Genomic DNA, 23,137 nt, shown 5'->3' on the forward strand with positions numbered 1-23,137 from the left:
CAAATTAGATTACATAATAATGAGCATGGGGCAGATGAGGCAGCCAAACGTGCATGGTAATTTTATCACAAGGATATTACCTCCACATATATAAACTAAATACCCATGAATAGCTTTATCCACAAACCCAAATATGAACCATACATATGCACATGCAGATCAGCTCTGCTTAGCAACTCCTGTTCATCAGCCACCACTTCAGAATAGCTCAAAGGCTCCCACTACAGTGTTATTCATCTTTTAGAGAGAAGCCCACTTGGATAGTCAGTTTTTGCTGATCCCTTGGATTCCCCAGTTAAAGCAGATTTTGCTATAATTTTAGGCAGAGAACACAGTGATGTCTATAAAGTTTGTACAACTGATTCAATTCTAAAAAGATCATTTTCAGCTACTCAAAACTTTTGAGGATGAAAGTTGGCAGATTCATCACTCAGAGCAAATTATTTTTAACAGTTGAGTGAAACTGATAAATTGATTCAGTTATCTGAGAAGAGAGAACGCACACTTTCATCTCCCCTGCCACCCCTTTTTAAATAATGGGACTTAAAAATAATAGCTCTAACCCTTCAGTGGTTGGCGTTAAGAGATTAAAAATTTGGCAGGGAGATATACCAAAGGGCCATATGTGGCTTTCAATGGTCTTGCTATGATTTGTCTAACTTACAGGGATTTTTAGAGCATACTTAGTGCATGAACCTATGTAATCAGTTCTCTTAAAAGGCTGCAAATGTTCTACTGGCTTTGTGCCTACATAGCTCCAAACTGCACAGGGGGGATGATGCAATTTTATGTGTGGAATGAGCGAGGCTGAGCTGGAATGGAAGTATGCCTCTGATAAGTGAAGTTCTCACAGAATTGAGGGGAGAGGAGCTGGCAGTAGTATTCGTCTACCTCCTCCCACCAAAATACCCTTTAGAGATCACAGAAAACAACAACACAGATAGTATACATTTAGACTCGGCTATAAACGTACTGATTTTAAGCCTTCCAGTTCAGTTTTGACTTTAACATTAGTATTACTGTATCTAAATGTACATAATTTATTATAATTAAAGTTATTTCAACAGGAAGTAATGGTGGTACTGTACTTCAATCTCACGTACAAAAATGAGACATTGAACTATGACTATGTTACACATCTTGCATGACAAAGGTTACATGCATGTGCAGCTACGACTGTAGAAAAAATAAGGTAAGACTATAATACATGTTCTTATTTGAGAATCAGTATTTGACCACGCCTTCCATATGGCTTTTAATCTTAAATAATGGCTTCAATTTATGCCATGCCTGGACAGTTAGTTGATCAAAATTCAGTAAAAAGTAACTGGAGAGAGAACTGCGCTAGTGGTCATTAAAGAGACACTTGCAGCTCACAAGCCTCAGTCGAAGAATCACTGGTATAGATGTAGCATTTAATGTGTCTCCTGTGGCTCTTTTGCAGCACATAATATTAAAACAGCGTGATTTAGCCACTGAGGTCTGAGTATCCCTGATCTGCACAAATCAGACACCCATTCTATATTCAGGTACAGTACAGGATACAAGAAACAACATGCACATCCTGGAGTACATTTATCTAGTACAGCCTGTTTTGCATTCACTTACAAATGGGAAAAGGATTTTCTGTACTGTAATTTACAGAGAATTGTTCTTTAAAGATTAACGGGTTAGATAATTTGGAGAGCATTCAAATCAATGAGTTTTGATTTTGAAAATGAGAGCTTAACGCAATCAGGGCACATGGACTGAGAGAATGGACTGAAAAGCTGCAGTTCCATATGTGCATGTGTGTTAGAGGAACTTCACTACTGATGCAAAAGTGACTTTGATAAAATTATTAGAAATTTACTCTTCTAATGTTAGGTCATTACAAACTCGTCTGTACCTTTACTGAATCTTAGGAGATAGTTATCACAGCTTTCATGCATATTGTGCTTGTAGAAAAAAAGTTCCTCACAGGCATATATTTTTATTTATTTAATTATATGAAATGTCCAAGCTACGGAAACTCCTAGGAATTCTGTTGACTGTCAATGTGACAAATTCCTCAAGTGTCCAAGGAGATAAAACCAAATTTTATTACCTCTAGGGATATTTATACTAACTCTGAAATGCATTTTTAATTCCTATTTTGCTTTATTTTTTTATACTAATATCTTATGAGCTATGTTTTGAAAAATGGATGTAAGCTTGGTTGTTGTGATTGGTGCTTGGTATAGAACAGGGATAGGCAACCTATGGCAAGTGTGCTGAAGGCGGCACGTGAGCCGACTTTCAGTGGCGCTCACACTGCCTAGGTCCAGGCCACCCGTCTGGAGGACTCTGCATTTTAATTTAATTTTAAATGAAGCTTCTTAAACATTTTAAAAACCTTATTTACTCTACATACAACAATAGTTTAGTTATATATTATAGACTTATAGAAAGAGAGAGACCTTCTAAAAACATTAAAATGCATTACCGACGCGCGAAACCTTAAATTAGAGCGAATAAATGAAGATTCGGCACACTACTTCTGAAAGGTTGCCGACCCCGGTATAGAATATCTGATAGCAGTTTTTAATTGCAAATTGTATACTGCAACTGGTATACACCGTTTGGCCTACAAGGCATCTAAACCAGAGCATCTTATCAGAGAACAGGACACATCTGTTGTCTAAAATGTCAGTTGGAAAAGAAATGGTTTATCTCAAACAACAGACCTTGAAAAAGAGTTAGATCCTGACTTCAAGAGGATGTTAAGTAAAGAGAATTATTTCAGTCATTCTAAAATCTTGCTCCTTGAAGCCTTAAGAAAAGCGTTTATGCTTGAGAAATATTTTGTAGAAAATCTTTGTTTATTTCTTAAATGTTGAGATGGCAAGCCCTGGTGAAATGTAATTCCTAAAATCATTGCTATGTAAATGCTAAAATGTGTTATGTACTATCATGGAATCCAGTGACTTTGTTAAACTGATTACTGACATATGTATAAAATATTTATATTAATGGGGATTATTTAGCAAACTATCTGGCATACTCAAGCAGCAATTCCCTCACCCAATTCAGGAAGACAAGAAGAATCATCCCTGCAGAAATTGTTATTAAAGAAGTTGATGATTTTTCGTAACTATTTAAGCTAAAATCTAAGAATTTATTTAACTTTAAAAGCCTATTTGGAGAACTAAAAAACTTCTATGCAAAAGAACAAGAGTGTTTGGACTTTAAAAAAAAAAATTTTCAGTTCCTGTTGAATTTCTCTCAGAAACGCCTGGATAAAAAGGAAGTTAAAACTAACCTTTAAAGTTATCTAAGGTTTTCCTGCCACAAGAGAACCAAGACAATTAGATGCATATTGCATGTCCATTAAGCATACTGCTTATTCAGAAGCTGAAGGTGTAACCAAAACCAAACCCTGAAGACATGGAGCCAGTCAAGGGATGACAGCAGCCAACTTTGAATCTAAACAAGCCTGAGAGATGTTTTCTTAAAATATCATTAAAATAGGAAGGAGAAGATCATAAAAACTCTGAAGTGAGCCCCCAACACACACAGCCACAGCCACGAGATTAGATTTAAAAACTCTTGTAGGGATTTTATTGGGATATGGAAATGCTCTTTTAACTTAAGATGTTAACAGTTTCTCCTGGTAATCACCAAATAGTTAGACCAGATAGTTCTGGAGTGGAGATAGGGGTTAAGTGTTGGGTCTGTCTATAGCACAAAGAAAAACCCGTGGCTGGCCCGTGTCAACTGACGGGCTTGCAGACTCAGGCTGCGGGGCTGTTTCATTGCTGTGTAGACTTCTGGGCTTAAGCTGGAGCCCAAGCTCTGGGACTCTCTGGGCTCCAGGTCTCTGCTGGGTGGGAGGGTCCCACAGCTCAGGCTCAGTGCAAACCCGGAAGTCTACACAGCAATGAAACAGCCCCAGAGGCCGAGTGGGTTGGCATGGGCCAGTTCCAGGTTTTTCTTTTCTGTGTAGACATTCTCATTGATAAACAGAAAAATAGTGGGAGTTAACTGAATTTAGGATTCTTAATATTCGTTAATTGTTCTGTCTTAAGACAGATCCATAAATGGTTTCTGAATAACTGATTTAAATCCTTCCTTTGATTTATTAAGATTTAGTAAAGATTATAATTGGGCAAAGTAAACCAAGTGTTTGTTATTCCTAAAATCAACAGGACGCACCTGCCTTGCAACAAAATTTTTGCACATTTATAAACAGTCTTGGTTTTCTAATGATACACTGCAACATTGGGAATAAGACCTTGGTCTCAATTTGTTAAGCGAAAAGTGGCTCCACCAAAGGAGGGCCAGTTCTCAAGGGTGCAGTATCTACTGTCTACAAAGTGGCACCCGGAAGAGACTGTAATGGTAGTAGCCAATTTATCATTTGTGTTCTGTCTTTTGTTTTCTTTTCCTTTTTTATATAATAAAATAGCCAAGGTTAATAATTGGGATTACTTTGTTTGGCTTTAATAATGGAGCCCCTAAAGTATGTAGAAGAACTCCTGTGACTTAAGGCTTATCTACATTACCTGCTGGATTTACGGGAAGTGACTGATCCAGTGGAGTGTCAATCTATTGCGTCTAGTCTAGACATGATAAATCAACTGTTGAGCGCTCTCCCGTCGACTCTGGTACTCCACCAGGGTGAGAGGCGCAGGCTGAGTCTACGGGAGAGCGTCAGCCATCGACTTACCGCAGTGAAGACACTGCGGTAAGTAGATCTAAGTATGTCAACTTCCGCTACGTTATTCATGTAGCTGAAGTTGCGTAACTCAGATCAACCCCCGCCCCCTAGTGTAGACCAGGAATAAACAGTGGAAATCACATCCCTGAGTTGGCACCTAGAGAAACAATTCATGACAGCTGGACTACCATAACTTGTTTCTCAAGAGTAAATATTTTTAGTAATTTGGGGGATAAAAATTACACAACACACAACACAAATTTAAAATTACCACTTTCTATCCCACTCGTCTGGAAATTAGCCAGGACTAAAGACAAACTAGACAAACTCTTGAAACTGAGGAGTGGGTCTGGGGATAAAAATGCTGCAGAGTAAGGTAAGTATACTACTACTATGTACTTTCTGTGTACTGTGCAATACTTCCTGGTAAACATGTGTGAGGGACTGTTTGGCCACTGATAACTGATTACAACAGAAAGTGATAATGTTAACCTCAGAGGTTGTAGAATTACCCTGCAGTTAAGACAGTGCCACATTCCTACCAGAGCACTGCAGGCTGTAGTGTTGATATTGAATTTCCTATTTAGGCTCAAGAATACACAACATTGGCTGACCCCAGCATCAAGTTGCCCTTTTGGTTACGATATGACATTGTGTATGGAGATGCTATAAATGCATTCACTAGAATCTAGAGCATACATTTTCAAATGTGACAAGTGATTCTGGGTGACTCTTAACCCACCTTAAAAGACCTCTGATTTTCAGAGAGTGCTGAGTACCCACCCTCTGAAATCTGGCCCTTCAAGGTCTCTCATCAGTTGGGCACCCCTTTGTCACTTGGGAATATTTAAGTCTAATGAGACAACATTAAATTTGTGTTGCCTGCGTGGATCTGAATTCTTATGCATCCACCTCACAATATTCACATAAAGCTGTAGCATAGAAATTGAGAGTTAGCATGGAGGGGAGGTTTTTCATGGATGAGATGGTAGAGAATTTATGTTGCCCTTGACAAAAGTGAGGCTCTGAGGTTTTGAGAGCCTCCAGGGTCTTCTTCTCCACATGAGATTTTCAAGGTTGGAATTTATAAAGGGTACTTCTAACGGACCTCCTCCTCGATGGGAGCCAGACAGTCCATTGCTTCTCTGCTAGAACACAAAAGATTGTGTCCCACTGAGGTTTCTCTCCACTATACCCCACCCCAACACAATCTATCATACAAGACTCTGAACTACACCACCACTCTGCCAGCCAAGTGAGGAAGTTAGTACTACTCTTTTTGTCGAGAGTACACTGATAAGTCTGCTTCCATGCACCCATTCCAATGAAAAACATATTCACTCCTTGCTCTCTTGACCCAGGTCGGATGTTGAATCGTGTTTTATTAGAAGCCACACCAGTTAAACAATAACCGTGCAAAAAACCACTACAGTTTTTAAAAGACAATTTGCCTTAGGAAATAGAAAACAAAAAGGTAGAACAGGACACTAGACAGTATCTCGTACTAGTTAAAATCACTGTCTAAATACTTGACCTCAACTCTTGGTGGGTTTTTTGGTTGTTTTTTTTTTTAAATAAAGATTCTGCATTGACATGATGAGTTTAAAACCACTGATTGCTTCGATTTTTGAGGCAAACATATACTTCATATTTTGCCATGCCAGGATTGTGTTTTATTTATACGTGCGATGAATACCATCTAATGCTGTGGTCACAAGCTTCTGATTAAACGCTGTATCCAGTATTTTAATTTCCAAAATGGAAGTATCTGCTGCAGAACATAGTTGACCTTGGGATACGTAAGTGAGCAGTTCGATAAGAGTAGCTAGGGATTTTTTCATAAAAATATTGCCTTGTGTATTCAGTGCACAACAGTATAGGAAAACTGAAATCTCTCAAGAATATGAAGACAGCTGCAGACCTAGCCTAATTTAGGTTATGAGAAAGTAGGTACCTTGAGGAGTCTAAATGCAGTCATCCAACATGTTCTGCTCTGCTCATCTTCAGCACACAGCAACCTCAATTCCTTAGTTTCATTTCTCACTCTGTTGGGCTACAAAATGTAAGAGGGAATTCAGTTACGTTTAACAGGAAAGCAACAGCACTTGACATATACTGTCTAGGAAATGCAGGCACAGAGAGTAAGAAAATGGGAAATATTTGCCAAGAAAATACTCATTCACACTCAACTTGTGTTCAGTGGAGGCAAAAATGTATTTGGAGAGAAAAGTCTAGAACCAACTTCCCTGACTGGTCCCCAATAAAAGGAGAGTGATCAGTTTGTAACCTTTGCCATTTTACAACAGTATGCCACTCAAACATCTTGTATCCAAGGTTATCAAGACACTGTACAATTTAAGTAAACTAATCCTCAAAATAACCTTGAGAATAAGGGCTTTGTCAGCCCCATTTTAAAGATGGGACTCGGAGGCAGAGAGATGAACTGACTCGTCTAAGGTCACACATGAAGTCTGCAGCAGAACTGGATGCAGGGACTAGATCGCCCAACACTCAGTCCTGTACCTTAATCACACCACTCCTCAGATACCACTATCTTATTGTTGAGTGTTTTTTCCTGCCTTCTTACTGTTCACGTTAAGATTAATAAAATACTTGAAAGTGGTTTTTGAGCACTTGAAATAAGGAAGACTGTGGGTGATTAAAACAAAAAAAAAAAAAAAAAAAAAAAGGGAGTTTATGTTTTTGATAGATAAGTTTACCTGACAATTATCCATTCTAACAGCGCCTGCTGTCCCCTCTGCAGATGGCAGAAGTATTACTGCTGGAGCTACTCACACCTCTGCAGACAAGAGGCCAGAGAATGTCAGGCCTGCCTTGTGAGGAGCTACATACATTGCCTTAGAGAATCCCATATCAGACAGGAGGAGAGTTCTACCCCACCCCCGTCAATGCCTAAACAAATGGCTTTCCCTGGTTAACTCAGTATGTCTCCACTAGCCATCATTCCTGGGAAAGAGAGTTTATTTCTAGCCAAACAGTACTTGCTGGTAGAGACAAGTTCATAGAAATGAGGAACTCCTCTCCGTTGCCTCTACCGTGACAAACCCTTGAAACACATCAATAAAAGCAGCTCCCAGGCCTGTCTCCCCACTCCTCTCCTCAGATTTTCTCCTGAGGCCTGTTGCATAAAGGCACACAGTAGACAGCCTTATTTTCAGTACCCAAATGACAGACAATTGGATTTAGGTGCTTTAAAAAAATGTTACCAGACACATTGGTGACAACAATGAGAGAGGGGTGCACACTGAGGAGTGTCTATATACAAAAGTTGTACCACTTCAGCTGGCTTAGTTAATATCAGTACAATCCCTAGCATGGAAGGCATTATATTGGTAAAAACGTATTCTGTCTTATTCCCCTTCCCATATAAGCATAAACTACACCAGTAGGAGTATCTTTATCCTGGTATAATTCCAACCACTCTAGTGGTTGTACAGATACAACTTCATTGGTAAAAAAAAAAAAAAAATCATCTCCCTAACTCGCATGGTTATACCAGTACAAAAGCTGCAGGTAGGCCAGGCATAACAGCTAAAAAACGACCCTGTATACTTTACTCTTCATTTTTCAAACTGACCTCCTGCTTTAAAGTAAGTGCAAACAAGCTGCTTGTTATATTGGTGCATTTACCACCATTTAGAGTACGATCCTCTATTATGTAATTTGGGCACTTGCTCTCATAAGGAGCTTTCCTTTTCACAGTGATTAAGGTATGAAAAGCAGAGGGTACATGTGAATGTCTGGAATGAGTGTCTGAACATATAACCCCAAGGCCATCCAACATGATTTTGCACTCAAACCTGCCAGTCCAAAAGACGTACTGGGTTTTCAAAGCACAGCAGCACTGATCCTTAAAATACACCCACCCGGAAATTAAATGTCCATGACCCGCAGATTATGTATTTAAAGCTTAAGGGGCCCTCTCATGTAACTAACATCAGAGCTTCTGAACCCCAGAGTAATATCCAAGCATGCAATTCTAGGTTTTCCATTGTGGAACCTTGTGAAATCACTATATTAGTAAAATGCACAGCCTGGAACAACTATCACTGCTACTCGATTTGCTGCTGTGCAAAGTTTTATCCCTTTCGGTCAGACTGTGCTGCCCTCCTACCCTCACCTTTCCACTGCCTAGTATCAGACTCCAAAAGTCTTTCTGAAGTCAATAGGATTACTTAGTGAGTAAACTTCTACACATGGTGAGTAAAGGTATCACAAATTTGCTAAAAAAAAAAATGCTAATGATTTCAGTTCCACTTTGGGAACAAGTTAATGAGAGGAATTACCTTTACACAAAATCCATAGTCTGCAGGAGCATTATACAATTTCTTGCCTGCTATCAATGAGAAGATATTGCTGTCTTCTAGGTCAGCTAACAACTGCAAGTGTCTTGGCTCCTGTGGAAATATTGTACCTTTTAAATTGTAGGATTAAACCACTGAAACATTTCAGTGCCAGCCATACCTTCTCTGAAGAATAACATCCATCAGAGGGCAGTGTATGCACATTTAAACTGCCTCTCTCTAAGCACCTGAAGTTTTATTTAACATACAATAAAATGAACCGTTTGACCTTTTCAGATTGACTATACGTTTATAAATGTAAAGCTAAAATTGTTCTCAGGATGCATACTGACAAACTGAGCTGTATTTCTGAGATATTTGCTTGCAAGGAAAATACTATGAGACCAAAAAAACTCCAAAACAACAAAAAAGTACCAATCCTAGCAAAACTACACAATATCAGGAAAAGAGTAGGGGTTTATGCTGAAAGTTGACAAACATTTACATTCTGGTATGATGAAATGATGCGTAAAGCTGGTTTTGCCTTCTATAGAGCTATATTGGTTCTGATTATTGTTAATTCGTTTTTCAAATTTAATAATTCAGCCTTTAGTTACCATCTAAAATAAACCTATAAGAAGTTCACTTATGAAGCAACTGTTTTCTCTCAAATCCATAAATTCTCATTTAATGCAACTTCGGTATCCTCTTATATATTTTTATATATTAAAAGCACATGTATATCTGAGTATATTATTATTATTATAATGAATAAATTCAAAGATGGATATTTCAAGATGAAGAGATGTAGTGACCCAAGTCTTCTTTGCTTCTTGCCCACAATGTATTTATTGTTTTGCATCATCTCTTTTTTTAAAAAAGAAAACTCTGTGGAAACTTTTATATTAAAAAAAATCTACTGTAAGTAGAAATTCATTTTACATACCAACAATTTTAGTAGCTCAATTCTTTAAAAATAAATAAATAAATAAATAAATACCTTTGAAGTTCCTTTTGTGGAGCAATAAAGTCCTGATCTTCTCAAACACACATATAACTTTTTCCACGATTTCCTACCCAACTCTTTAACATGCAAGAAACCTTGAATTTCAGGGCAGCTACTGGAGTTTAAAAAGTTCTGTGGGAGATGAAAATTAAAAATATTAAGTTATACGATTATGTACCAGAAACATGGACAGAATTAGCACCACACCTGTAGCAAGGAAGAGTCGGTCACAGTAACTGACTTAGACTTGAATGTTCCTTCGTGAGAGCTGCTATCTTCTTTCAAAGCAAAGTAGATCAACAAGCATTAGGGAACTTTTGGTGTCCACATGGACAGATAGTGCATGGCAGGCTACAGCGTTGTAGATTTACACCCCAGCTTGCCATGCATTAACTGATTTTCAGTTGCACTCACATTGCCCGGGTCCTGGCCAGCAGTCCGGGGGACTCTGCATTTTAACTTAATTTTAAATGAAGCTTCTTAAACATTTTAAAAATTGTATTTACTTTACATACAACAATCGTTTAGTTATATTATAGACTTATAGAAAGAGACCTTCTAAAAACGTTAAAATGTATTACTGGCACGTGAAACCTTAAATCAGAGTGAATAAATGGAGACTTGGCACAACACTTCTGAAAGGCTGCTGACCCCTGGTCTATACACACCCTTAGGCCTGGTCTACACTGGGGGGGGAAGAAGGGATATGCAACTTCAGCTACAGGAATACAGTAGCTGAAGTTGACGTATCTTATTTCAACTTACCTCCCGTCCTCATGGGGCGGGATCGACGGCTACGGCTCCCCTGTTGACTCTACCGCCGCTTGCTCTGGTGGAGTTACAGAGTTGACGGGGAGCACGTTCGGGGATCGATATATCGCATCTAGACGAGACGTGATATATCGATCCCCAGTAAATCGATTGCTACCTGCCGATATGGCGGGTAGTCTGGATGTCCCTTAGTTACACTTAGCACATTGGCATATTCCTGTTTACCAGGCAACAAGCACTGAAGTCTTCCTTGCTCCAGGTGTGGTGCTAGCCAATACAGAATGTAACCATTCTTCCATACCTCCATTCCTTTTGCACTGATGAGTACGAACTGATATTTCGACCCAACATTTACACAACATAGAATTAATAAGTTGCCTGTGACTAAGAAACTTGCTAGCCACTAGAAATGTGCCAACAAGTGTAGCTTGGAAACAACTGACTGGAATGCAAAACTTCATCCAGCAAATTTAGATAAATGAACAGCCAATGTATGGATTATCCACCACAAATTAATATCCTGTGTACTCCTTTCTGCACCTCACCTCATCCCCTTGCCCCCCGCCAGGGATATGCACAGGCAGCAGAACATTTCACACTCAGTAACTCAAATACATTGCATTTAACTACATCTTTACAACGACAAAGGCCCCTAGAAGTCAGGACCAAGAAATATTTTAAGAAATTAGGTTGGTATGCTATTTCTAACTTATATAGAGATGCTAGAAGGTGAACTAATGGGAACAGTTTAATATGCATTCAGGCAAATGAATCACAGAACTGTAGGGCTGGAAGATATAGGTCATCTAGCTGAGGCAGTATTGTTATCAGATATTTTAATCTAAAGCATGCTGCAAGTACATGTATCTGCTGCAAGTACATGTATTTGTTGCAATGCCATGAATTTGGTAAGAATTTTTCTTAACAAATTTGAATTTTGTTGAGGCAGTTTTTCCATTTAAAACCACTGATTACTAGCAAGGAAGGACAAGGGCTATGGAGCTCAGGACCTCTTTGTCCTCAAATACTCAATCTTCCACCAGAGCCTGAAGTGCTTCTCCTGGCAGCTATTGCTATGTTTTCTTCTCACCTTGTGCAAGACAAAATAAATTAAGAGTGATGGAGTGTAAATCAGGAGTAAACCCAGTGAAGCTGGTGGGAGCTGCTAGGCATTCAGCACTTTTGAAAGACAGGTCACTTATGTAGGTGCCTAACTTTAGGTGACTCGCTTTTGAAAATCCTAGTCACTTTAGAAATACATTTGTAAGTCAGAGTGCTGATTAGACATGAAAAACTGTCTAATCCAGAGCCAGTAAAACTATTGGGTGAAGCTAGTCAGTTAGGACTTATGTTTCATGCCCTTTGAATATTCTATAGAAGACTTGATGTTTTCTACATTTGTGTTGCCCTGGTTTTTATTCTGTTGGTAAAAATAAACATGTAAGCCCTGTTACGAGGTAAAGAATCTTAGAGGTCAATGTCTGCTTCTCTTAGGATGCCAAACACATGCTCTGTTCATATTGCCACAACATACTCCTTTATAAGAACTTTGAACTGCTTTGAACTGAATAAGGTATAATATACGTATGCAGCATTGTTTCATATATATAATTTTTACAAAACTTTAGGCAAGCATCTATCATATATTTCTTTTCTCTTGTCTCCTTTAGTTCCATTCAGGATGTATGAAATCATTGGTTTGAATCTTATTTTGCATTTATAAGTTTTTATAGTTATTTTTATAAGAAAGGTTGATTCTCATTGGTTGGTATAACCACTGATATATGTTTATGTGAAAGCAAATAAACTTACCACTAAATTTGGTACGACTTCAAGCTAACCATGAGAATATACCTTTTTAAAGCAGTTATATAGCTTAATATACATTTATTTGGATTCTTAATTTTTACGTTTTTTATTACGTTAGCAAATGGTGAGCAACTCGTTTCTTATTTACTAGACGACAGTACTTTTTATTCAGGATTTGTGTCAGGCTGCATTTGGATAGAAACTGGCATTTAATTAAATCTGCACAAAGCCAGCCTTTGAAAATTGTGTTAGTTAAGGGAAATATTAACATAGTTAGCGAATAGATAGATTGTTTCTGGCCACCATGGGTCAGATTTCTAAAGGTATTCAGGCACATAAAGATGCAGATAGGTACCTAGTGGGATTTTGCAAAGTGCCTCAGAAGATGATGCTTAACACCGGTGGGAGTTAAGCATGTCATGCTAGATGTCCATGTACATACATAGGGTCTTGGATGGGACTGTACTCAGCCAGATATCCTGTCCCACCACCCTTGCTGCAGCAGCTACATTGCTATTTTTAGCTCACTAGCTCAATCAAAGCTAACGCATGTATATCTATCTGATCTGGAAAAGTAATTTTTAGCTGCTGTGCAGCTGTAACCTCGGTGGCCAGCAAACTGACATTTATCACATACACACAGAATGCTCTAACAGCTTAGCCATCATAGGCACTACTAACAGCAGCCCACAGTAATGCCAGATGGCAATTTAGTGGGCATATGCAAACTAACTACTAACAGTTAATTTTTACAATTATTTAAAATCTAAATTAGACTGGCTAAAATCTCCAAAAATAATCAACATTATGAACATACACTAAATTAAACTCTCCTCTTTTCCCGATCACATTTCCAGTCCTCTTTAATCTTCCTCCCTTGCCCTTTATAAAGGCTACTTTAGCACAAGACTGTCTTAGATTACCTGCAAAAGTTGCGACTGTGGGATGCTGCCATTTGATTGCTGGCACCAAGCAACCATCTGCTCTGGAAAGAAATTCTACGGGGGGCGGGGGGGGGGGGAGAGAAGGGAGGGAAAAAAAGACAGTTTGGAGTCAGACTGTATTTACATATTTCTGGTTAGTTAGTATTAGCTAACGGGCTAGATCAGATGGATCTTTTTCAGTCTCCACCTTCTATGATGGTTATTCTTAATTGAATTAAAGACTTCTTCACACCTTAAGTGATGCTAAAGCTTTCAAGCCCAATTCACTTCCCTCTCCCCCCCCAAAAAAACCCACCACAAACTACATTGATATGGCTTTTTTTTTTAAATAAAGTTTGCAATATTTCATAAGTACATTTCTCCATCTGTGAAATTAAGGATAAATTTATCTTCTATAAAGAACATTCTCCATAACATTCTTCTCCTTCCTCTACAACAGAAAACTCAATCTAACACAGCTTTCGAGGTAGGGACAGGAGTTAGGAATTACAGTCTCTGGTTTCTAGCAATGGAGGGAAAGAACGGTACCATGGTTAGGACACTAGCTGAGGACCTGGGAGATCTAGATTAGAGTCCTTGGTCCACCAGAGACTTTCTGCATGGCCCTGGGCAAGTCACTTAGCCTCTCTGTGCCTTAGTTGCCCATTGGTAAAATGTGGATAACAGCACCTTCCTCACAGGGTGTGGTGAGGAAAACTACATTAAAGAATGTGAGATGTTCAGATACTACAGAAATGGATGTGGGTGTCCCGTAAGTACTTTAAAATAGCTGTTTTCTCCCTCTAACCAAAGCACCATTTTATGTTGTTTTGGGTTGTTCAGTTCCACCAGAATGGATCATATTAATTACCCAAACTCTAATAAAGAGAAAACATTGAAGTGTAACTGTCAGGGTTCTTTCCCCTCCTCATTTGCTTAGCAACTCCGCTGAAATCTTGACACCTTTCAGTCTATCAAGACAAATCCCCTTTCAAAATCTTTTCCAATATATTTACTGTGTTCAGGGCAATGTCAATGTATTTCTCATAATGAACAGTTAGCTAAAAAGTGTTCCAGGAAAATTAATACAACATTTTCTGAACATGCATACATACACACACAAGATCTGCACACTTGGTACAGAATTCTCTGCTACACAGACTAGATGCTAACAAGCTCTAAGTAAACATCCATTCCTCTTACATAACCGTCACTGTAGCATAGTCATTTATTTTAGAACCAAGTATCTTGTGTGACACTAACATGGTGTTCTAAATCCTCTGAGTGTTCTACAGATGCTCAGTATTATGATCTCATTATTTACCATGAGTTATGACATCAAAGAAAAAAATACTTAAAGGATTACCTTATTTCAGACTTCCTCTTCCTAGCTGTCTTTCTGTACCACATTTTAAAATGTCTATCACATAAGTAAGTACATTGGTGTACTGCATGATATGCTTACAGTATACATTAATTACATTAAGTTACTCTTTGAGCTATTAATCATTGTTAGAACGCTGAATGCCTGGGTATCTATAAAACCAAATTAAAAGGTTGCCAACAAGCTAAATGGCAATAAAATCTACTGCACTTAAGAACACTATTCATTTTACTTCAGCTAATAAAAGTCTTATTCTTCAAGGCACTAACAGATTGAGGGTGAAAGAGGAATCAACCTCCTGCCCCATCATATAATTAGCCAGATGAATTATGAAGATTAAATTTACTGTCTTCCTTTAAGTACTAGTACTAGCCAACACCAGATGCTTATATCTGACTGAACGGATCAGTGGCCTGACCTGGTATAGAAAAAGAAGGAAGCATTGTTTGATGGTGAGATCATGGGACTGGAAGCCAAACATTATGGGTTCTATTCTTACCTTTGCTACCAATTTAGGTAAATCACTAAAACAAATGTGGTAGTTCAACAACTTTTCACCTGAGATAATGTTTCATAACATATGGGTGTGGCAAAGGCTTATGGCTGGTGCACTTTGAGGTTATCAGATGAAACATACTATAGAAATGCAAAGGTTATAAATCACGTACATTCCATCCAGATATTTCAAGATATCATGGCTGGGGCAGTTTGCCAAATATACACCAGCAGCTGGCTCTGCAAATATCTACGTGTGCATACAACTAGGGTTCGCACCCATAGGGCCATGTCTTTACAAGTTGGAAAATCTGCTTCCGAATAAGTTTAGAAAGATTGCTATACTGTTAAAAATCACAATAGCTTTTAGTTTCTTATAATACTGCGTTGGTTTTGCATTATATCATTGAAACTAACTGAAGTTTCACAGGCAGAAGGGAGGGGAGGAAAAGGAGAGGTAGAGTTACATTGATCAGTACAGGAAAAAGAAGAAACCCACCAGAAAATAGTAGTAGGTTCACCTATTATGAACCCCTGTTCAACATACATACTGATAAACAGGGAAAATAATCAGGCATGACAAGCACCTTAGAGGTTACCCACAGGTTTCTTCATTACTGGCAGAAAGAGGTCTGGATATTCACATTATTTGGTCAACTTGCTTCATATCAATTAATAACTTTCAGGATAATGAACAAATTGAACTGTTGTTGCTCAGAGAAACCAAGCTGGGTTTTGCCTTTGTATGGTCATTCTTAGACATAGCAACAGCCACCCCGAGACAATCAGATTGTGCAGTCTGATAACCATCAAGATTCTCATTTTTGGGCATAAGTTAAGCAAAGCATCTCTGGACAACCGTGTTAACTTGTTTTCAAGAAAGTTGTTTTCTACAACGAAGACCTTACCATGCTCATTAACCACATATATAATATACTGTAGGGATATTGTGCTTAGCACTATACAAAGATACTGTATGCAACAGCTTCTCCCCCAGATAGTTTTATAGTCATTCTGGACAACAAGACTCACCATTGGATTTTTAAAAAATTCATATTTTGCATAATTCTTCCTGAACAAAAATTTACTTTCACTTCCCATAGTGGATTCGACTTGGACTACGAGCTCATGGTCTTCCAAGCACCTCTCTGCGGAGGGAAAACATAACGTTAATATCTAATCAGGTAGAAAAAAGAAAAATGTTCCAAATAGTACAAGTGAAACTGCTCCAAATTCATTTGTTACACAGAAATCCTGTATTAAGGCCATGTCTACATCTAAAATTTTGCAGCGCTGGTTGTTACAGCTGTATTAGTACAGCTGTATAGGGCCAGCGCTGCAGAGTGGCCACACTTACAGCAACCAGCGCTGCAAGTGGTGTTAGATGTGGCCACACTGCAGCGCTGTTGGGCGGCTTCAAGGGGTTTCGGGGAACGCGAGAGCAAACCGGGAAAGGAGACCAGCTTCGCCGCGGTTTGCTCTCGCGTTCCGCGAACCACCCTGCAAACCGGAGGGAAGGAGACCTGCTTGCTCGGGTTCGGGGAACGCGAGAGCAAACCGGGGAAGGAGACCAGCTTCGCCGCGGTTTGCTCTCGCGTTCCGCGAACCACCCTGCAAACCGCAGGGAAGGAGACCTGCTTGTTCGGGGAACGCGAGAGCAAACCGCGGCGAAGCTGGTCTCCTTCCCCGGTTTGCTCTCGCGTTCCCGGAACCACCCTGCAAACCGCAGGGACGGAGACCTGCTTGCTCGGGGTTCGGGGAACGCAAGAGCAAGCCGGGGAAGGAGACCAGCTTGATTACCGGAGGCTTCCTCAGGTATGCTGGGATACCTGCTTATTCCACGGAGGTCAAGAAAAGCGCTGGTAAGTGTCTATACTTGATTACCAGCGCTGGATCACCAGCGCTGGATCCTCTACACCCGAGACAAAACGGGAGTACGGCCAGCGCTGCAAACAGGGAGTTGCAGCGCTGGTGGTGCCCTGCAGATGTGTACACCTCCTAAGTTGCAGCGCTGTAACTCCCTCACCAGCGCTGCAACTTTCTGATGTAGACAAGCCCTAAGTTAACAAAAGCCTCTGTGGGGAAAGAGCTTTTATAGGCCTCAAATTATGCTGAAACTGGACCTAAAGGACCAAAACCATAGATAAAGCAATTTTGCTTTAAAAATGGTTTTGATTTAACATAGTAGGGTTTCATACAAATAAGGACTTTTGGGAAGGAAGAGGTCACAGGATGGTTTGTGTACCCCAATGACTGCAAGAAACTTGAGTAATACAAACTAAATTTTTCTTTTGGTGCTTGGTCTATTGTAAAGTAGTGAAGAGGTGGGGACAGCTTTAAGATACAAATGCAACGTAACTGAGGTGGGTGAAAAAGCATCCTATTCAGCCATTCTCTTCAGAATCTAGTATGACCCTGAGGTGAAGTTCAGGCCAGATTTATAAGATACTGTGTTTATTATAGAAGAAATCAAAGGATCTCTCTTAAAGGAGTGCCAACAGACAGCAATAAAGGTTTTGTACTTATCACAGGGAAATTTTCTACGACTAAAATTGGTCATTTGTATGAGCGAACATCCCACCACCACCATAATTCAGTCAAAAAGTACAATACATATGAAAGAATGAACAAGCTAGTTTAATTGGAACTATTCCATAGAAACAAGTAGCTCAAAGTTTTAAAAAACAACTTTTAGAGGACAATTGCTGCAAGTCTACTCTGGGACAATGATGTCAGTGCCCTGGCAGGCCTACTGAATGTTTCTAGGAAAGTGTCTCGGTATTTTTCAGAGACAAGGTGGATGAGGTAATCTCTGTTACTGGACCAACTTCTGTTCTATGCAGCATTGCTGTAGCCCTGTTGGTCCCAGGATATAAGAGACCAGCTGGGTGAGGTAATATCTTTTATTGGATCAACTTCTGTTGGAGGAGAGAGACAAGTTTTCAAGCTTACACGCAGCTCTTCTTTAGTTCAGGGAAATGTATTTAGCTGTGACGCTCTGAGTACAAGACAGAACAGATTGGTTGCATCAAGCCACAATTCACCCCACCCCCTCTCCACAACTGGAGAGGTGTTAACAGACCACTTCACCTTGAGTGGTCCCTTGAAATATGTGTTACCTACTTATGCTAAACAATCTGTTCCAATTTATATTTATTTGTGACACTCTGAGTATGCTTCACAGACCTAAAGAAGAGCTATGTGTAAGGGCTTGTCTACATCAGAAAGTTGCAGCGCTGGTGAGGGAGTTACAGCGCTGCAACTTAGGAGGTGTACACATCTGCAGGGCACCACCAGCGCTGCAACTCCCTGTTTGCAGCGCTGGCCGTACTCCCGTTTTGTCTCGGGTGTAGAGGATCCAGCGCTGGTGATCCAGCGCTGGTAATCAAGTATAGACACTTACCAGCGCTTTTCTTGACCTCCGTGGAATAAGCAGGTATCCCAGCATACCTGAGGAAGCCTCTGGTAATCAAGCTGGTCTCCTTCCCCGGTTTGCTCTCTCGTTCCCCGAACCCCCGAACAAGCAGGTCTCCTTCCCTGCGGTTTGCAGGGTGGTTCGGGGAACGCGAGAGCAAACCGCGGCGAAGCTGGTCTCCTTTCCCGGTTTGCTCTCTCATTCCCCGAACCCCCGAACAAGCAGGTCTCCTTCCCTGTGGTTTGCAGGGTGGTTCGGGGAACGCGAGAGCAAACCGGGAAAGGAGACCAGCTTCGCCGCGGTTTGCTCTCGCGTTCCCCGAACAAGCAGGTCTCCTTCCCTGCGGTTTGCAGGGTGGTTCGGGGAACGCGAGAGCAAACCGCGGCGAAGCTGGTCTCCTTTCCCGGTTTGCTCTCGCGTTCCCCCAACCCCCCTTGAAGCCGCCCAACAGCGCTGCAGTGTGGCCACATCTAACACCACTTGCAGCGCTGGTTGCTGTAAGTGTGGCCACTCTGCAGCGCTGGCCCTATACAGCTGTACTAATACAGCTGTAACAACCAGCGCTGCAAAATTTTAGATGTAGACATGGCCTAAGTTTGAAAGTTTGTCCCTCTCACCAACAGAAGATGGTCCAATAGAAGATATTACCTCACCTACCTTGTATCTCTAATATCCTGGGACCAAACACAGCTATAACATCACTGCATACAACGTTTTCCCTATTTTTCAAATGGTTCATTATCAAGGTTTCTAGTATACAACTAGGAATGGGCAAACCAACTCAAATAAAAGCACAACTGACCTGAAATGCTGCCTAAAATTCAAGCGTCTTGTGGCTCACAGCCTTCCTCATTTCACTTTCATGCATCTTTGCACTTTCAGGTTTCAGACAGGACCAAAATTATCAAGATAGCATGGGGAAAGCTTCTCTTGTGATATTTTCAAGCCCAGTGAAAAGCAAAAAGTGATTGAAATCTCAAAAGCAAGCATATTCTTGCATGCCTTTCAGTTTAATTTAGTGGGCTCAAGTTAAGATTTACCTTTCATTAGTAATGATCCACTAGAGGGGCCAATTGTTTTTTCCCCATCTGCATTCCGTTCAACTGTGACATTTCATTGTGGACTTTAGAGGTTTCCAAGCCTTTGAGGCCACCAGATTGGATTACTGCACTTCACTCTTCGTGGGGCTACCCCTGAAGATCATTTGGAAGACACAGCAAGAGCAGAAAGCAGCCTCCTTTTTAGTGTGCTAGCCACAGAGAGCACTTTACATCTAAGGGTAGATCCTCAGTTAGTATAACTGGTCATAGCTTCACTGAAGTCAATGAGGCTGTGATACCTTATACCAGCTTAGGTTCTGCCTCCTAAGTCTCCAAATTCTCCACTAGGTTCCGAATGTAATTTGACATATTGATTTTAATCTATAAATCACTATGCTGTTTGGGTCCTGGCTATCTCAGACCATCTCTTTCTCCAACAGGGTAACAGGTCAGTGGTTTTTTTCCCCTCAAATAGTCTTTTGATTTAAAGATGACAGACTTGATAGTAGGTTGTACCCTGTAAAGGGCCATGGGTTCAGGCACTGCCTTTCCTGGTTGATCTTACAGAGCTTCGTCTTTCATGATACAGTGTAAAGCTCACATCAGTTTTAAGGTAGTCAGAGAATGTGTCTTGCTTATCCTAGGAAGTGAAATTTAGGCCAGCATTTGTCAATGTGGCTTGTACTTTGCCTTTTAGTTTGTCTAAATACACCCTATGAATGTTTGACAGAAGTATGGTGTAGAGATGAATAAAAAGTCCTAAACTTGTCTCCTTACCAAGTTAGTTTCCAGCTTCCTCTGAAATTTTGTGGTGGCATTTCTGCTGAAATAACATATGAGACACCCTGGCACTCCCCTATTCACCACTGTCATATAATTAGGATATGTTTTGCACAAAACATGCCTTGTGAGGTATGATTCTAAGTCTTGATCTGCTAGACATTAACGTCTCATTGGATTGTATGTGCTATCATCATACGTGAAGTTATGAAGTTTGTCTATATGCGTGTTACTGCAACATGTTGTGAGTCTGAAAACACTCACAAGCAGCCTTTCCGGTACAATAGTAAAAAGGCCAAGCAATGTTAATGGCTTATTGAGGAAATGCACACAAGCACAAGGATTACACCAGGAACTGTGTACAACAGAAACCTTTCAGAGATAGCACTACACAACAGGAACTGTTTGACCCAGGTTACAGCAAAAGAGATTTCCAGCAACTGGGAAGACGATATAAAAAGCGGGAAATAACATCATGATGGTACCTCAGTCTCCCTACAACAACACACCTGGAAACACCTGAGGAACAAAAGTTGAACTGGGGGAAGTGACAGTCCCAGGCTAAAGGGATTTCTAGCCTGTGCATGAAACCTGGGAAACCCAAGCTGCAAAGCAAAGGCAGCTTGTGCCTTAAGAATCTGCTAGCCTGTTTATCACTCAGGATGAGAATTTGCTAATTCATATCCTATCTAGTGTGTTAAAGCTCAGTTTGTGTTTTTGTTTATTTACCAGGGAGGGGGCCCAGGCTGGTGGCTAAAAGGGCACAGCGGTACCCCAGTCAGGGGCGGCTCTAGGGATTTTGCTGCCCCAAGCACAGCAGGCAGGCTGCCTCCAGCGGTTTGCCTGCGGAGGGTTTGCAGGTCCTATGACTTCGGTGGACTGCGGGAAATCTGCCAAAGCTGTGGGACCAGCGGACCCTCCGCAGGCACGCCTGCAGGAGATACATCGAAGCCACGGGACCAGCAGACCCTCCGCAGGCAAGCCACCGAGGGCAACCTGCCTGCTGCCCCCGTGGCGCCGGCAGAGCGCCCCCCGCGGCTTGCCGCCCCAAGCACGCACTTGGCATGCTGGGGCCTGGAGCCGTCCCTGACCCCAGTTCCAGGTGGCACCCCAGGTGAACCAGTCACAACATAATTTGAATTTTCATGTTAATGATACAAGCCAACCAGAATTTGAACATTTTAGCAGATTTAGCTGTTGACGGGAAGCAAACCTACAGCTATCAGTGTGCTACATCTTTACACAATCTGCAACACAGGACATTCCTTCTTTTATTGACTAATGGGATGAGGCTTTCTACAAAGCAACTTGGCTATGGATGTACCAACTGTCATAAACAGATAGCTAAAGGTTAATGTCTCTTACACCTGGAAAAAAGTACCTGAAACACCTGACCAGAGGACCAATCAGGAAACCATATTTTTTTCAGATCTAGGTGGAGGGAAGTTTGTGTGTGAGTCCTTTGTTCTGGGGTCTTCTGCCTGTACTCTCTCAGCTATGAGGAGTGAATTTTTCTATTTCCTGCTTTCTAATCTTCTGTTTCCAAGTTGTGAGTACAAAGATGGTTTGTTGTTTTGTATTTACATGTCTATAGTTGCTGGAGTGCTTTGAATTGTATTCTTTTTGAATAAGGCTGTTTATTCAATATTCTTTTAAGCAAATGACCCTGTATTTGTCACCTTAATACAGAGAGACCATTTTTATGTATTTTTCTTTCTTTTTATATAAAGCTTTCTTTTAAGACCTGTTGGAGTTTTTCTTTAGTGGGGAACTCCAGGGAATTGAGTCTGCAGTTCACCAGGGAACTGGTGGGAGGAAGAAGTTGGGGAAATCTGTGTGTGTTAGATTTACTAGCCTGACTTTGCATTCCCTCTGGGTGAAGAGGGAAGTGCTTGTGTTTCCAGGACTGGAAAAGAGAGGGTGGACTCCCTCTGTTTAGATTCACAGAGTTTGCTTCTGTGTATCTCTCCAGGAATACCTGGAGGGGGGAAGGGAAAACGTTTATTTCCCTTCTCAAGGGATTTGGGTCTTGGGGTCCCCAGGGAAGGGTTTTGGGGGGACCAGAGTGCCCCAAAACACTCTAATTTTTTGGGTGGTGGCAGCTTTACCAGGTCCAAGCTGGTAACTAAGCTTGGAGGTTTTCATGCTAACCCCCATATTTTGGACGCTAAGGTCCAAAGAGATGCACTGAATTTTGGCTCCAAAATTAGAATCACAAATGTGTGTTAAGTGTTATTAAACGGTAAATCACAACAATTATGTGAAGTTATTTGTTTTATCTGGTTGTTTTATGCTTACCCTCAACAAGTTAAACCTGCTACTCTTGTGCATGCTGTCCTAGCTTTAATCCAATCACAAACAAGGATCTAATTCCACATTGCCAATATACATGGATATATTACAATTGTCACAGGCGCTGACCTTCCAAAGTGCTGGGGGCGTGCTTGAACCTCTGGCTCCTCCTCAGCCTCACCCCTACTCCACTCCTTCCCCTAAGGCTCCACTCCCACCCCACCTCTTCCAAACTAGTTC

The 23,137-nt window shown here is 40.7% G+C and overlaps 1 protein-coding gene across 3 annotated transcripts in view; it reads right to left on the minus strand.

Annotated features, from left to right (window-relative positions):
- GRB10 (growth factor receptor bound protein 10) overlaps nt 1-23,137 on the minus strand; it is a 211,644-nt gene that overhangs the window by 10,383 nt on the left and 178,124 nt on the right. For all 3 annotated transcript variants that reach the window (XM_050937708.1, XM_050937709.1, XM_050937710.1), the window contains 5 exons: nt 16,403-16,518; nt 13,492-13,566; nt 9,983-10,120; nt 8,986-9,096; nt 6,633-6,731 (listed from right to left, as the gene is read on the minus strand). In XM_050937708.1, coding sequence (XP_050793665.1) covers nt 6,633-6,731; nt 8,986-9,096; nt 9,983-10,120; nt 13,492-13,566; nt 16,403-16,518 — 539 coding nt within the window. The remainder of the gene's footprint in view (nt 1-6,632; nt 6,732-8,985; nt 9,097-9,982; nt 10,121-13,491; nt 13,567-16,402; nt 16,519-23,137) is intronic.

This window comes from Gopherus flavomarginatus, chromosome 2 (genome assembly GCF_025201925.1).
Source record: "Gopherus flavomarginatus isolate rGopFla2 chromosome 2, rGopFla2.mat.asm, whole genome shotgun sequence".
Taxonomy (NCBI): Eukaryota; Metazoa; Chordata; order Testudines; family Testudinidae; genus Gopherus; species Gopherus flavomarginatus.